The 12678-nt window shown below is 45.8% G+C and overlaps 1 protein-coding gene across 1 annotated transcript in view; it reads right to left on the bottom strand.

The window, feature by feature from the left end:
- Window positions 1-11911, bottom strand: part of SRD5A2 (steroid 5 alpha-reductase 2) — a 131977-nt gene extending 120066 nt beyond the window's left edge. Inside the window, exon 1 of the mRNA XM_030195950.1 lies at window positions 11523-11911. Within this exon, the coding sequence (XP_030051810.1) occupies window positions 11523-11884 (362 nt within the window). The 5' untranslated portion in view covers window positions 11885-11911. The remainder of the gene's footprint in view (window positions 1-11522) is intronic.
- Between the last annotated feature and the right edge of the window lie 767 nt (window positions 11912-12678).

Genomic DNA, 12678 nt, shown 5'->3' with positions numbered 1-12678 from the left:
AGTGCCTCCAGTTGTCACAAGGACATCAAAAAAATGCCCTGAGCACCTTAAACGCAATTGCCTCCAAGTCGTTTCTAAATTCCATGAAAATGCAAAAGCAGAGAGGTGGAAGCTCTTCCTCCTGAAGCAGATCACGAAACAAGAGGGCCCTTGTCAGCAACCTTACTCTCGAGACCCAAGTAAACTCAGTAACAAAGAAAATGTTCTATTCAATGTGGAAGTTCAAATGATTAAAACCTTTCTTCCCAAGAGCAACCTTTCGATATCTAATACAATCAATGGTCCTAAGCCATGCAGATTATTGCAACGGAATCTATGCGGGCTGCAAAGAACAACTCATAAAAAAACTCCAGACTGCCCAAAACACAGCAGCCAGGCTGATATTCAACAGAACACGCTTCGAAAGTGCCAAACCTCTTCGAGAAAGGTTGCACTGGCTCCCAATCAAAGAACGGATCGCCTTCAAAATCTGCACCCTAGTCCACAAAATCATATATGGTGTAGTCCCAGGATACTTATCTTGGCTGTCTTGATGAGTGTGTGGTCTATGTTACCTCCAGGAGATACGGGCGCAAAAGATCGCCAAATTTAAGCGTGAAGAGTTGGACTACACTAAGTGTTTTGTTTTTCCATGGATGGACTTGACAAGGAAAACACAACGTCTTAGACTTATTAAGTGGGTTGCATTCAATACCTCCAGCGGATCATCTAGTGACGATGATGCATCAATAGAATTGGAAGCACCAAGACTCAGGGAGCAAGACATTGGACAATAACCTTCATCACAGGTCAGAAACCCTTTAGATCTCCCGTTAACCGAGCAAGCTCCCCCCAGACTCCTCAGAACCAAGAAACAAAAGCAAAACATCAAACAGTGATCTTCAATTTGTCCAGTAAAGTATTAACAAACACACAGATACAAGTGTTATCTTTAGGATTATCCTTTGTTCCTTTCGCAAAGATACAACTCATATCAGACCAAGAGACAACTATATAAGTTCTTCAGGATGCTTAACCTTTGTTTATATTTTGACAGCCCAACATATGACCAAGAACAAGTGATAATGGGTGACACTTCATTCATTAGAAAGTACCATCTTCCATCTATATGGTTACCCCCAGGTCCGCCAGACCACGTCATAGAAACTTTTCCAACTAGTATTAAAAGAGGTCACAGAATTAGAAAAGCATACACAAAAAACTAGATAACTTAACAAGAACCCAATGGAATGCACTATTAGAATTACAACAGGATCCTACTCTGGTGATACTGAGAGCTGATAAAGGAGGAGCCATAGTGCTACAGGATAAAGTGGATTACTTAAAAGAAGCTCAGCGTCAATTATCTGATACGACATATTATAAAAATTTACCCGGGGATCCTACAGGTAGTTATCAGTTGGAATTACGGGACATACTGATTACAGCCAATCAAAAGGGCATTATAACTTTATGAGAATTTAAATATCTATATAGATCATTCCCTGTGATTCCTAGGATGTATTTTATACCGAAGATCCACAAGTCTGCACAGAGTCCGCCGGGGAGACTGATAGTATCAGGTAAGCAATCTTTATTTGAACCATTGTCCCAGTATCTGGATAATTTCCTATGGCCCAAGGTACAGGAGACTCCATCGTATTTGAGAGACTCAACAGATTTATTACAGATCTTGGACACTATCAGCCTTATTTCTGAAAGTGATATGCGCCCATATTTAAACCCAAATCGGGAGATAGGCACCCATCTTGCAAAGGCGCCCAAATCGGTATAATGGAAAGCCGATTTTGGGCGTCTTCAACTGCATCACGGTGAACGAACAAAGTTGATGGGGGCGTGTCGGAGGCTTGATGAAGGCGGGACTGGGGCGTGTTTATCGGCCGAGGAGAGATGGGCGCCTTCGTCCGATAATCGAAAAAAGAAAGGCGTTTTTACCGCTAATTTGGGTCACTTTTTTGGACCCTTTTTTTCACAAACAAGTCCCAAAAAAGTGCCCTAAATGACCAGATGACCACCGGAGGGAATTGGGGATGACCACCCCTGACTCCCCCAGTGGTCACTAACCCCCTCCCACCAAAAAAAAAACAACTTTAACAACTTTTTTTTCCAGCCTGTATGCCTGCCTCAAATGCCATACCCTGCACCATCACAGCAGTATGCAGGTCCCTGGAGCAGATGTTAGTGGGTGCAGTGGACGTCAGCCAGGTGGACCCAGGCCCTTCCCCCCTACCTGTTACACTTGTGGTGGTAAATGGGAGCCCTCCAAACTGCCCCCAAAACCCACTGTACCCACATCTAGGTGCCCCCCTTCAGCCATAAGGGCTATGGTAATGGTGTAGAGTTGTGGGGAGTGGGTTTTGGGGGGGATTTGAGGGGCTCAGCACCAAAAGGAAGGGAGCTATGGACTTGGGAGGTATTTTACTTTTTTTTTTTTTACTTGTTACAAGTGCCCCCTAGGGTGCCCAGTTGGTGTCCTGGCATGTGAGGGGGACCAGTGCACTACGAATCCTGGCCCCTCCCACGACCCAATGCCTTGGAGTTGTTCATTTTTGAGCTGGGCGCCTTCGTTTTCCATTATCGCTGAAAAATGAAACCGCCCAGCTCAAATCCGCACATATCCGAGGCATTTGCCCGGCACAAACCATATTATCGAAAAAAAAGATGGGTGCCCATTTTTCTCGAAAATACGGTCTGTCCCGCCCCTTCGCATACCCGTTCTCGGACATAGATGCCCATGGAGATGGGCATTCGCGTTCGATTATGCCCCGCCACAGATTTAAGTGCGTATAGCAATTACACGATGGTGATTATGGATATACAATCCCTTTACTCTAATATCCCTCAGTCAGCAGCATTACAGATCCTTGATTCATATATTCATGATTTACAGATTTCATCAGAAAAAAAGCAATTTTTGAACAATATTGGGGAATTAGTTATTTGCCGTAATTATTTTTGTCTGGAAGACACCTTTTACTTACAAACAAAAGGAGTAGCCATGGAGGCTACTGTGGCTCCCACAGTAGCCTGTTTATACATGGCCCAATTTGAAAAGGTACACGTATATACTTCATCTCATTATACAAATGTTATATTATGGCGTCGCTATATAGCCGATATTCTACTAGTATGGTCTTGGAGTTTATGTGAACTGGATATATTTATATATGACCTCAATAAATGTGATCCTAATATTAAATTTACTTCCACCATAAGTCATCAGGTGGCAGACGTTTTAGATATTCACATTGAAATACAGCAGGAGAAGTTCATCACAGCGCTCTTCAAAAAACCCACTGATAGAAACACGATTCTCCATTACTCTAGCCACCATCCAGTACCTCTTAAGAACGGCATTCCAGTTGGTCAGTTCCTCAGAGTCAAGTGATTGTGCAGAGAAAAACAATCATTCATCTTTCATGCTAACTAAATGACAAATAAATTCAAACAAAGGGGATACCCCAATAAAGTCATCAAACATGCACGAGAGAGCATTAAATGCCAACAGAGATTGGTTAATTAGCCCGCGCTTAGACAATAGGAGACTGAGTAGCAACCTGCAATGCGTTTTACCATTCTCCCCCACAGACATTGCAATATCCAAAATTATACAGAAGCATTGGCCAGTTTTACAGTTACATCCCCAGTTTAAAAATAGACCTCAGACCACTTATAAAAGAAGTAAAAACATGGGCGAGTTTCTATCCATATTCAGACAGATGCATGACAAGATAGAATCACCAGGTCACAGTAAATGTCAGAATTGCATTTACTGTAAACACGCAATGACAGTTGATAGTGTCACGAATCCAGCTACTGGTAAAAGATTCAACTTACGTTTTAAGACTAATTGCAATACCACTCAAGCGATTTATGCTATTTGTTGCCCTTGTCAAAAGTGGTGTATTGCTCAAACTCGCAGAAAGGTCAAGTTACGTATAGGAGAACATCTCAGCAATATTCGGATCAACAAAACAGAAGCACCTTTAGTAAGTCACTGGCATGCCAATGGTCACGTAGAATTTGACTTACAATACGTTGTACTGACACGAATACAGCTCCGATGGGGAGGAGAGATTACATCTATATTAACGCAGCAAGAACAGAGATTCATATACACCTGGAATACAGTTCACCCGTATGGACTAAACAAAGAAATAGAATGGCTGACCCTTTAAAGTTTGAAAAAATTTTGGGGGGAGTTTCCGGTGGGAGTGTCAGGTGCTGATGACGTATAAATACTAATTTAGCTCCACAAGTTCCTGGCTTACAATAGTAGGGAGGTGCGAGCATAGGAATCTCTCTCGGTAAGCTAAGAATATAAATACAATGGTTATTATTCACAATTGATATAAGCCTAATGAAGATATTATAATGTTTAAAGGTATATGTCTGTAGCTTTATTTAACAGATTTGAGTTATATTCCCTTGAAAAAACTTCACAAAGTGAAACGCGGCTCCGCGTTGGGGATAAAGACGGAGTAAATGATTTTAACCACCATGCACTAATGTGGGTGTTCTGGAGGTAACACAGACCGCGCACTCGTTAAGACAGCCAAGATAAGTAATCTATTAGCGCTTACATAAACATATTCGACTGTCAGCACTAGCAGTTAGTGTCTCACGTTAGTGAGAAAAGGAAGGAAGGGAGGGCGAGTGCTGTGATGTATGGCGGCTGTGTACCCAATCCAGAAACATTTGGTTTAAAGGGCACGACAGCATTACTGAGCACTGAAAATTAAAAATAAAAATTGTTTAATTTATTATTTGGCTTTATTAAAAGACACCTGCCAGCTTATTTTCAAAAGAGAAAGATGCCCATATTTCGACCCAAATCGGGAGATAGGTGTCTTTCTCCCATGGGTGCCCAAATCGGTATAATCGAAAGCCTATTTTGGGCGTCTCCAACTGCAATCTGTCGCAGGAACGGACAAAGTTGACGGGGGCATGTCGGAGGCTTGGTGAAGGCAGGACTGGGGCGTGTTTATCGGTCGAGGAGAGATGGGCGCACTCGGCCGATAATCGAAAAAAGAAGGGCGCCAGAAGCAAGAATTTGGGTCAGTTTTTCTGGACCCTTTTTTCTCACGAACAAGTCCCCAAAAAGTGCCCCAACTGCCCAGATGACCACCGGAGGGAATCGGGGATGACCTCCCCTGACTCCCCCAGTGGACACTAACCCCCTCCCATCCCAAAAAAATAACTTTAAAAACTTTTTTTTTCCAGCCTGTAAGCCAGCCTCAAATGTCATACCCAGCTCCATCACAACAGTATGCAGGTCCCTGGAGCAGTTGTTAGTGGGTGCAGTGGACTTCAGCCAGGTGGACCCAGGCCCATCCCCCCCTACCTGTTACACTTGTGGTGGTAAATAGGAGCGCTCCAAACCGCCCCCAAAACCCACTGTACCCACATCTAGGTGCCCCTCTTCAGCCATAAGTGCCAAGGTAATGGTGTAGAGTTGTGGGCAGTGGGTTTTGGGGGGGATTTGGGGGGCTCAGCACCCAAGGTAAGGGAGCTACGGACTTGGGAGGTATTTAAAATTTTTTTTTTACTTGTTACAAGTGCCCCCTAGGGTGCCCGGTTGGTGTCCTGGCATGTGAGGGGGACCAGTGCACTACGAATCCTGGCCCCTCCCACGACCAAATGTCTTGGAGTTGTTCGTTTTTGAGCTAGGCACCTTCGGTTTCCATTATCGCTGAAAAACGAAACCGCCCAGCTCAAATCTGCCCAAATCCGATGCATTTGCCCAGCACAAACCGTATTATCGAAAAAAAAGATGGGTGCCCATTTTTTTTGAAAATACGGTCTGTCCCGCCCCTTCACGTACCCGTCCTCGGAGATAGACGCCCAAGGAGATGGGCGTTCGCGTTCGATTATGCCCCTCCTGGTCTACTATGGTCTCTATTGCAACCTCGCTATTGGGATGTCCTATCTTCCCTGTTTTGGTGATATATTTTAAAGATTCTGAACCATGCACTTTTGAGTGACTGTCGGCCGTCCCCCAGTTTCTGGTTTAAAAACTGTTCTATCTCCTTTTTAAGTGTTGATGCCAGCAGCGTGGTTCCAACCTGGGTTAAGGTGGAGCCCATCCTTCTGGAATAGGCTCTCTCTTCCTCAAAATGTTGCCCAGTTCCTAGCAAATCTAAAACCCTCCTCCCTGCACCATTGCCTCATCCACACATTGAGACTCCAGAGCTCTACCTGTCTCTTTGGTCCTGCACGTGGAATGGGGAGCACTTCTAAAATGCTACTCTGGAGGTTCTGGATTTGTGCTTTCTACCTAAGAACCTAAATTTGGCTTCTAGAACCTCCCTCCCACATTTTCCTGTGTCATTGGTATCCACGTGTACCAAGACTGTAGGCTCCTTCCCAGCACTGTCTAAAATCTTATCTAGGTGCTGCATGAGGTCTGCCACCTTCACACCCAGGCTGGCAAGTGGCCAAGTGATCCTCAAGTCCACCAGCCACCCAGTTATCTACATGCTTAATGATTGAATCTCCAACTACATCTGCTGTTCTAACCCAAGGTATTTTATATCTTGTCTTTTATCGTATAATGCAGACAGAACTAATTGTTTTTTCTGGTTCCGGCCTGTGGTGAATGCAGTGGTGACGTCCTTATCTCTGAAACGCTCAATCTCCTGGATAAGATGCCAATGTATGGGACAAATCTCAACATGTATACATACTTTAGAAGAAAGCTGTGAGAGGGGAGATATGATAGAGATATTTAAATACAGTAGGACGCTGATTATCCAAACTCTGATTATCTGGACTGCTTCCGTTCTTTATTTTTTTAAATGTTTTTATCATAGTCTCTGCATTATAATTATCACATTATGCCTGATATACAGTAAAAAGAAAATTATAACATCACAAATAGTTTGGTATTTTTTCCCATTTATTACTGAAAACAAAAAATAATGCTCAACATGTAATGATCAAAGTGTGTGCTTTTTTCAAAAAGGAATGTCCAATCACCTGAATTTTCCATTATCCGGACTGCTCTCTGCAGAGATTAGTCCGGATAATCCAAATTTTACTGTACCTCTGTGGCATTAATACATAAAATATGGGCCTCTTTCAGTTGAAAGGGAGCTCTGAAACAAAGGAGCATAGGATGAAGGCAAAAGGGGATTGAATCAGGAGTAACCTAAAGAAATATCTATAGAAATAATTCTCACCTCCAACGTTCAGTGAAGCACTGAATGTACTGTTCCTAGGGTAGGCTGTCAGGACCACTCACCCTCACTTATAGACCCGCCCTCAGCCACGACCCTTCCGGACATAATTCTCAACCCCAATGTTCTAATGAAGCCACATTTTTCCCCTCCAACTTCCGTCATGGTGTAGATCGAGCTGGCACCATGACTGTCTGCCCCGCCCTCGCGTCAAACATCATGACGTTGAGGGCGGAGCCACGGAGGAACCAACTCCCCGCTGTGGCTGCCTGCTTGCACTCACCGTCCACCCTCTCTCACCTGCACCCCCACTCAATGGTCCACACCACCCTCTTTATCCAGTCCCTCCCACTCGCCACTGCACCCGCTACTCTCTCACTCCCCCCTCCCAAGTCCCCTCACGGCCGTCGCTCACTCGCATTCCCCCCCCCCGGAGGATGCCACTCACCCCCCCCCCGAGGTCCACGGAAGCAGCGCTTAAAACTTCTGCGACCGCACAGCAAGATCCGTTGCTCACTCGCTTCTCCCCCCCCCCCCCGGAGGCCGCCACTCACCCCCCGAGGTTGACGGAGCCAGCGCTTTAAAGTTATGCGAGCTGACAGCAAGAGAAGCACAGTACAGCAGCGTCACGTTCAACTTTCCCCTTCTCTCTCTGTGTCCCGCCCTCATTTCCTGTTTCGCTCACAAAGGGAAAGATGAATGCGACGCTGCTGTACTGTGCTTCTCTTGCTCTCAGCTCACATAACTTTAAAGCGCTGGCTCCGTCGACCTCGGGGGCCGAGTGGCGAACGTTGGAGGTGAGAATTATTTATATAGATTGTGCTGAGTGCTGACCTCGGGCTGGGGGGGAGTGAGCTACCACCGACCTGGGGGGGGGGGGTAAGGGGGTGCTGTTCTCGGAGGGACGGAGGGAGGGGGCCTGCAAATCACAGGACACAGAGGGAGAGGGAGGGAGGTGCTCTGGAAATCAAAGGCAGAGGGAGAGAAAGGGAGGGAGGGGACGCCTACAACTCACAGGGGACAGGGAGGAGGGCCTACAACTCACAGGGCACACAGACAGGGAGGGGGACACTCTATATGGGTGAAAGGAAACATACAGACACATATGGAGGGGAGACAAGGGGGAGACAACACATTGCTCGATCTGGACACAAGGGGACACCACGGCACAGGACACACTACACTCACTCAGACAACCTTGCTAGTGCCCGTTTCATTGCGTTCAGAAACAGGCCTTTTTTCCTAGTTTCTTTATAAAATGAGTGGTAGATCCATGGAACACCCTACCAGTGGAGGTGGTAGAGATGAGGACTGTATCTGAATTCAAGAAAGAATATGACAAATGCAGATGATCTCTAAGGGAGAGACTGTAGGGCTTATTGCTTGCATTTTCTATGCTTGTTTTATTAAATTTCAAAGACTGAACATTTCCTTTAGGCAGTGGTGTGCCGGAAAATTTTTTAACAGCAGGCTCTCTCTCTCAATCTACTTGTGCTGTTGCCGGCTTCCTTCCTCCTCCCGGGGCCGGTACAGCAGCAACCTGAAGGAACCATGAGCTGCGACCCTCATGCTCGCGGTGGGCAAAACAAAAACCAGCATGAAACCATGCATGGGGCTGTAGCCCTGAGCTTGCCGCTGCTGGCTTCCTTCCTCCTCCCTCCCCTCAGGATGTAACTGCCTGTTTTGGAGAGGGAGGAGGAAGGAAGCCAGCAGCGGCAAGCTCAGGGCTACAGCCCCATGCATGGTTTCATGCTGTTTTGTGTTTTGCCACTGCGAGGGTTGAAGAGGAGGAGTGCAAATGAGATGCCCAAGGATGCCGCCAGGAGGGGACCTGAGTCACCCCAGCCCAAATTTTGGGAGCTGGTTGTTAAAGTTTAACAACCTGCTCCCAAAATTCTTCAAAAAGTAACAAACAGCTCTGGCGAGCCAGTTCCAGCACACCATTACCTCTAGGTAACTTTATAAAGCAACACTTCAACAACTTTGGACAAAAGTCAATAATAATAAAATGTGGTGAATTCACACTTTCTATGCGGAGGGAAGGAGTGAGGTATATGTTTCAACTTACATCCCACTGCACTGTGGTATTTGTAGTCTTGTTGGTTCACTCTAAAATCAGCACTACAGCTAGCAAAAGTGTACCAGGTGGGTAATATAAAATGAAGGTGGAGGGGACTGATATGCAGACAGGATGGAGTTACATTCAAGTTTAAGGATGGGTGGTTGATGTACCAAACGGATCCCAATGAAAGAGAATTCAAAGAAGCACAGTACAGGAACAATACCATTCATAGGGCTATATTTACTAAGCAGCGTTATAGGCGCGTTAACATTTCTAGCATGCATAAACCATTACGCTAATTAACCATGTATGTGCCTACAATATCCCTATAGGCGCCTACATGGTTAGCACGTGCGCTAAGTGTAGGCGCGTTAAAAACACTAATGCACCTGAGTAAACAGGGCTCTTAGTGGAAGGGAAGCAAGAACAAAGCCAGCTTTGTATTTTTCATCTGCCATCATGTTCTATTATTTTATAAATTCTGCCAAAAACTCAAGAATGACTTAAAGCATCTCTACAGACACAGGACCACTTAGCAGCCTGGTTGACATGTACCAAGCAGGGATGTAGCTAGATGGGGCCACGGGGGCATGGGCCCCTGCAGATTTAGCCCTGGCAGATTTAGCCCTGGCCCCCTGCTTTCACCCCCTGCCGCCGCCCCTCCCCGCCACATTCGTACCCCTCGCCGCCGCCGCCGTCAGGTACCTTTGCTGGCGGGGGTCCCCAACCCCCACCAGTTGAAGTCCTCTTCAGCGCTGGTCTCCAGTGCGTTGCTGATCTGGATTCTGTTTCTGTGAGTCCTGACGTCCTGCACGAATGTGCAGGACATCAGGACTCACAGAAACAGAATCCAGATCAGCGAACGCGCTGGACTCGGAGACCAGCGCTGAAGGGGACTTCGGCTGGTGGGGGTTGGGGACCCCTTCCAGCAAAGGTACTTAGCGGTGGTGGGGTAAGGTTGGCGGCGGCGGGAGGGGGGGTCAAAAGGGACGGGGGAGTGGAAACCAAAAGTATGGGGGGGGGGGGCGGCGCTGCCGGGGGGGATAAATGTGCCCCCTCACCTCAGGCTCTGGAGTCCCCTCCCACCGAAGTCTGGCTAGGGCCCTGGTACTAAGGGCTTGAGGATGCCTGAATAATTTGCAGACTTGGGGACTTGGGGGCACTTTTACAAAGGCGCGGTAGGGTTATCACACGGGCAGACAGCACTACCGCCGGGTACACCCAGGGACCCTGGGGTAGTTATGAGTTTGCCACACGCAAACTCCCAGGGGGCGAGAAGTAGGTGTTCCCAGCAGTAATAGGGCAGAGTGGGCACATTGCTGCACACTGCCCAATTACCACACAAACAGCATGTGATCCCTTACCACCTTCTAAATAGGTGGTGGTAAGGGCTCAGGTGGTAATGGCTGTGCACTAATTTGGAAATTATCACTTTGCCATTAATAGTGGAAACAGAATTTTCGCCATTTTAGAGCCATGCTAAAAAGTGGCCGGAGCATGCGGAAAACTACCACTGGTCACTTTTTAGCGTGGCTTAGTAAAAAGACCCTTTAAAGAAGAAATGCAGAGGTGTAAAAATTTCAACCACCACCCTAAGGACATGTCCAACTTTCTATAGTTTTTTGGAGAAATTTTCACACACATCCTGTACCCTCCTAAGTTACATATTCATGCCTATTTTTCTGAAGGTACAAGATATCCTATTTATCTTTACAAGAGGCATTGTCAGGGTGACCTGCATAAGTTCCTAAACAGAACAGTTGAATGATTTGGAGCAAGAAACCATCATCGTCAAACAAAAGAGCAAAACATTTATTTTTTTTTATTTTATTTATAACAGCATTTATATCTCACAATTTTCCCAACCTGGTTGGGTTCAATGTGGCTTACAAGGTTATAAAATGACTGGCAAGGTTAACATATCACTTACAAGGTTAGGATATGAACATCAATGCATAGTTGAACATAACTTTAAAGGAATAAAACAGCACCATTGGCTTTTCAAGAACACCTTGAACTAATGTAATTTCATATTCAAGCCTATTGTCCACTATTTTCAATTATCACAGTTGTACAAGGCTAGCCTGTTTCATTTTCTGGAGAGGGGAAAAATTGCCGCTGTCCTGACTATGTTTCTCAGCAGTATTCACATGCAGTCTGGAAGAGATACTGTGTCTCTGATGCTCAACAAGAACACATGTCAAGTCTGTGTTTTCTATCCAACAGACTCATATCACTTACTCTACAAACTAAGCCAGCTCAGTATTTTTGCTTTAGATTACCTGTAAAAGTAGTGTGTGCAGAAGAGGAAGCAGAGCAGCTTGCACCCTGGAGAGCTGGGCTGGGGGCTGTGCAGGATGAGCAGCACAGGTACCAGGAAGGAGGGCAGCTCCTGGAGGAACCAGCCATGTTTCGCTGGACACAGGACAGTCGTTTTGGCTTGTAAATCCAGATACCTCCCGTATTCGTATGGAGTTCCAATGCAGTACCAGAGGTACAGTAACCCTGTGATGAACAGCACAGAGCTGAGGTAAAAGTCCATGTCCTGGCTGCACTGCATGCTGCTATTCTTTCTGCCACCTGTGCAGCAAGTCAGAGCTGGGAGGGAAACTGCTGCAGTACACAGTTCTCCACCTCTCTCCATGTGTCTTAAATACTGTATCCCAAAGGCAGAGCTAGCTGAGATTTATAGCGAGGTTTCGGGAGTACAGTGGACTAACAAAGCTTAAGCTCCTCCTAGCATGTCAATGCAGGAGAACTATTTACTTAAGCAGTGGCTTTTGCTTGAAGGGTGATTCGAAATGACACAAAGTAAAACCAATAAATCTGCTCTTAAATAAAGAGAGAAGTGGGCACAGTTGAATATCCACAGGCTTCCAAGAGCATGTGAAGCCAGGTCATCTAGTTAGCAAAGGTAAGGGCCAAACTTGCCCTGGATATCACAATAAGCTGAGGGGGCAACATTCACCCAGTTTCTTTAAACACTGACCACCACCAGGCTAAATTAGACTCCAATATTCAATGCTGGGCCCTATCCAGGCACTGGCACTAAATAGCTGGGTCTCTGGCAGCACCTGGAAGTACCGCTTGACAGCAAGAAAAACTGCAGTGCATAGTAAGGAACAGCATGAGATAGTGTTCTCAAAATTGGGTTCTGTTGTGTAGTCTCCTGATAAAGCCCAGTAAGGTGAAACAGACAGCTCCGTAGAGCCTTGAGAGCCTTGTGAAAAAGATGTGCATTTTTGCTTTGCATAAAGGAGGTTTACAAAGAATTTTGTGGAAAAATGAGGATAATAGAGTAAAATATGGTGAATGTGTAATAGGAGGTTTTTGACCAGTGATGATGGTGCGATTGTGAAGCTGTTTAATGTGCCTAAAATATTTGGCCATTAAAGCCACTAAGTTCCCCCCAAAAAGGAATATATATAATAAAAAGAG

The sequence above is a fragment of the Microcaecilia unicolor genome, chromosome 3 (assembly GCF_901765095.1).
Source record: "Microcaecilia unicolor chromosome 3, aMicUni1.1, whole genome shotgun sequence".
Taxonomy (NCBI): domain Eukaryota; kingdom Metazoa; phylum Chordata; class Amphibia; order Gymnophiona; family Siphonopidae; genus Microcaecilia; species Microcaecilia unicolor.
Note: the sequence above shows the minus strand (reverse complement) of the source record. Positions and strands in the feature narration are given on the sequence as shown.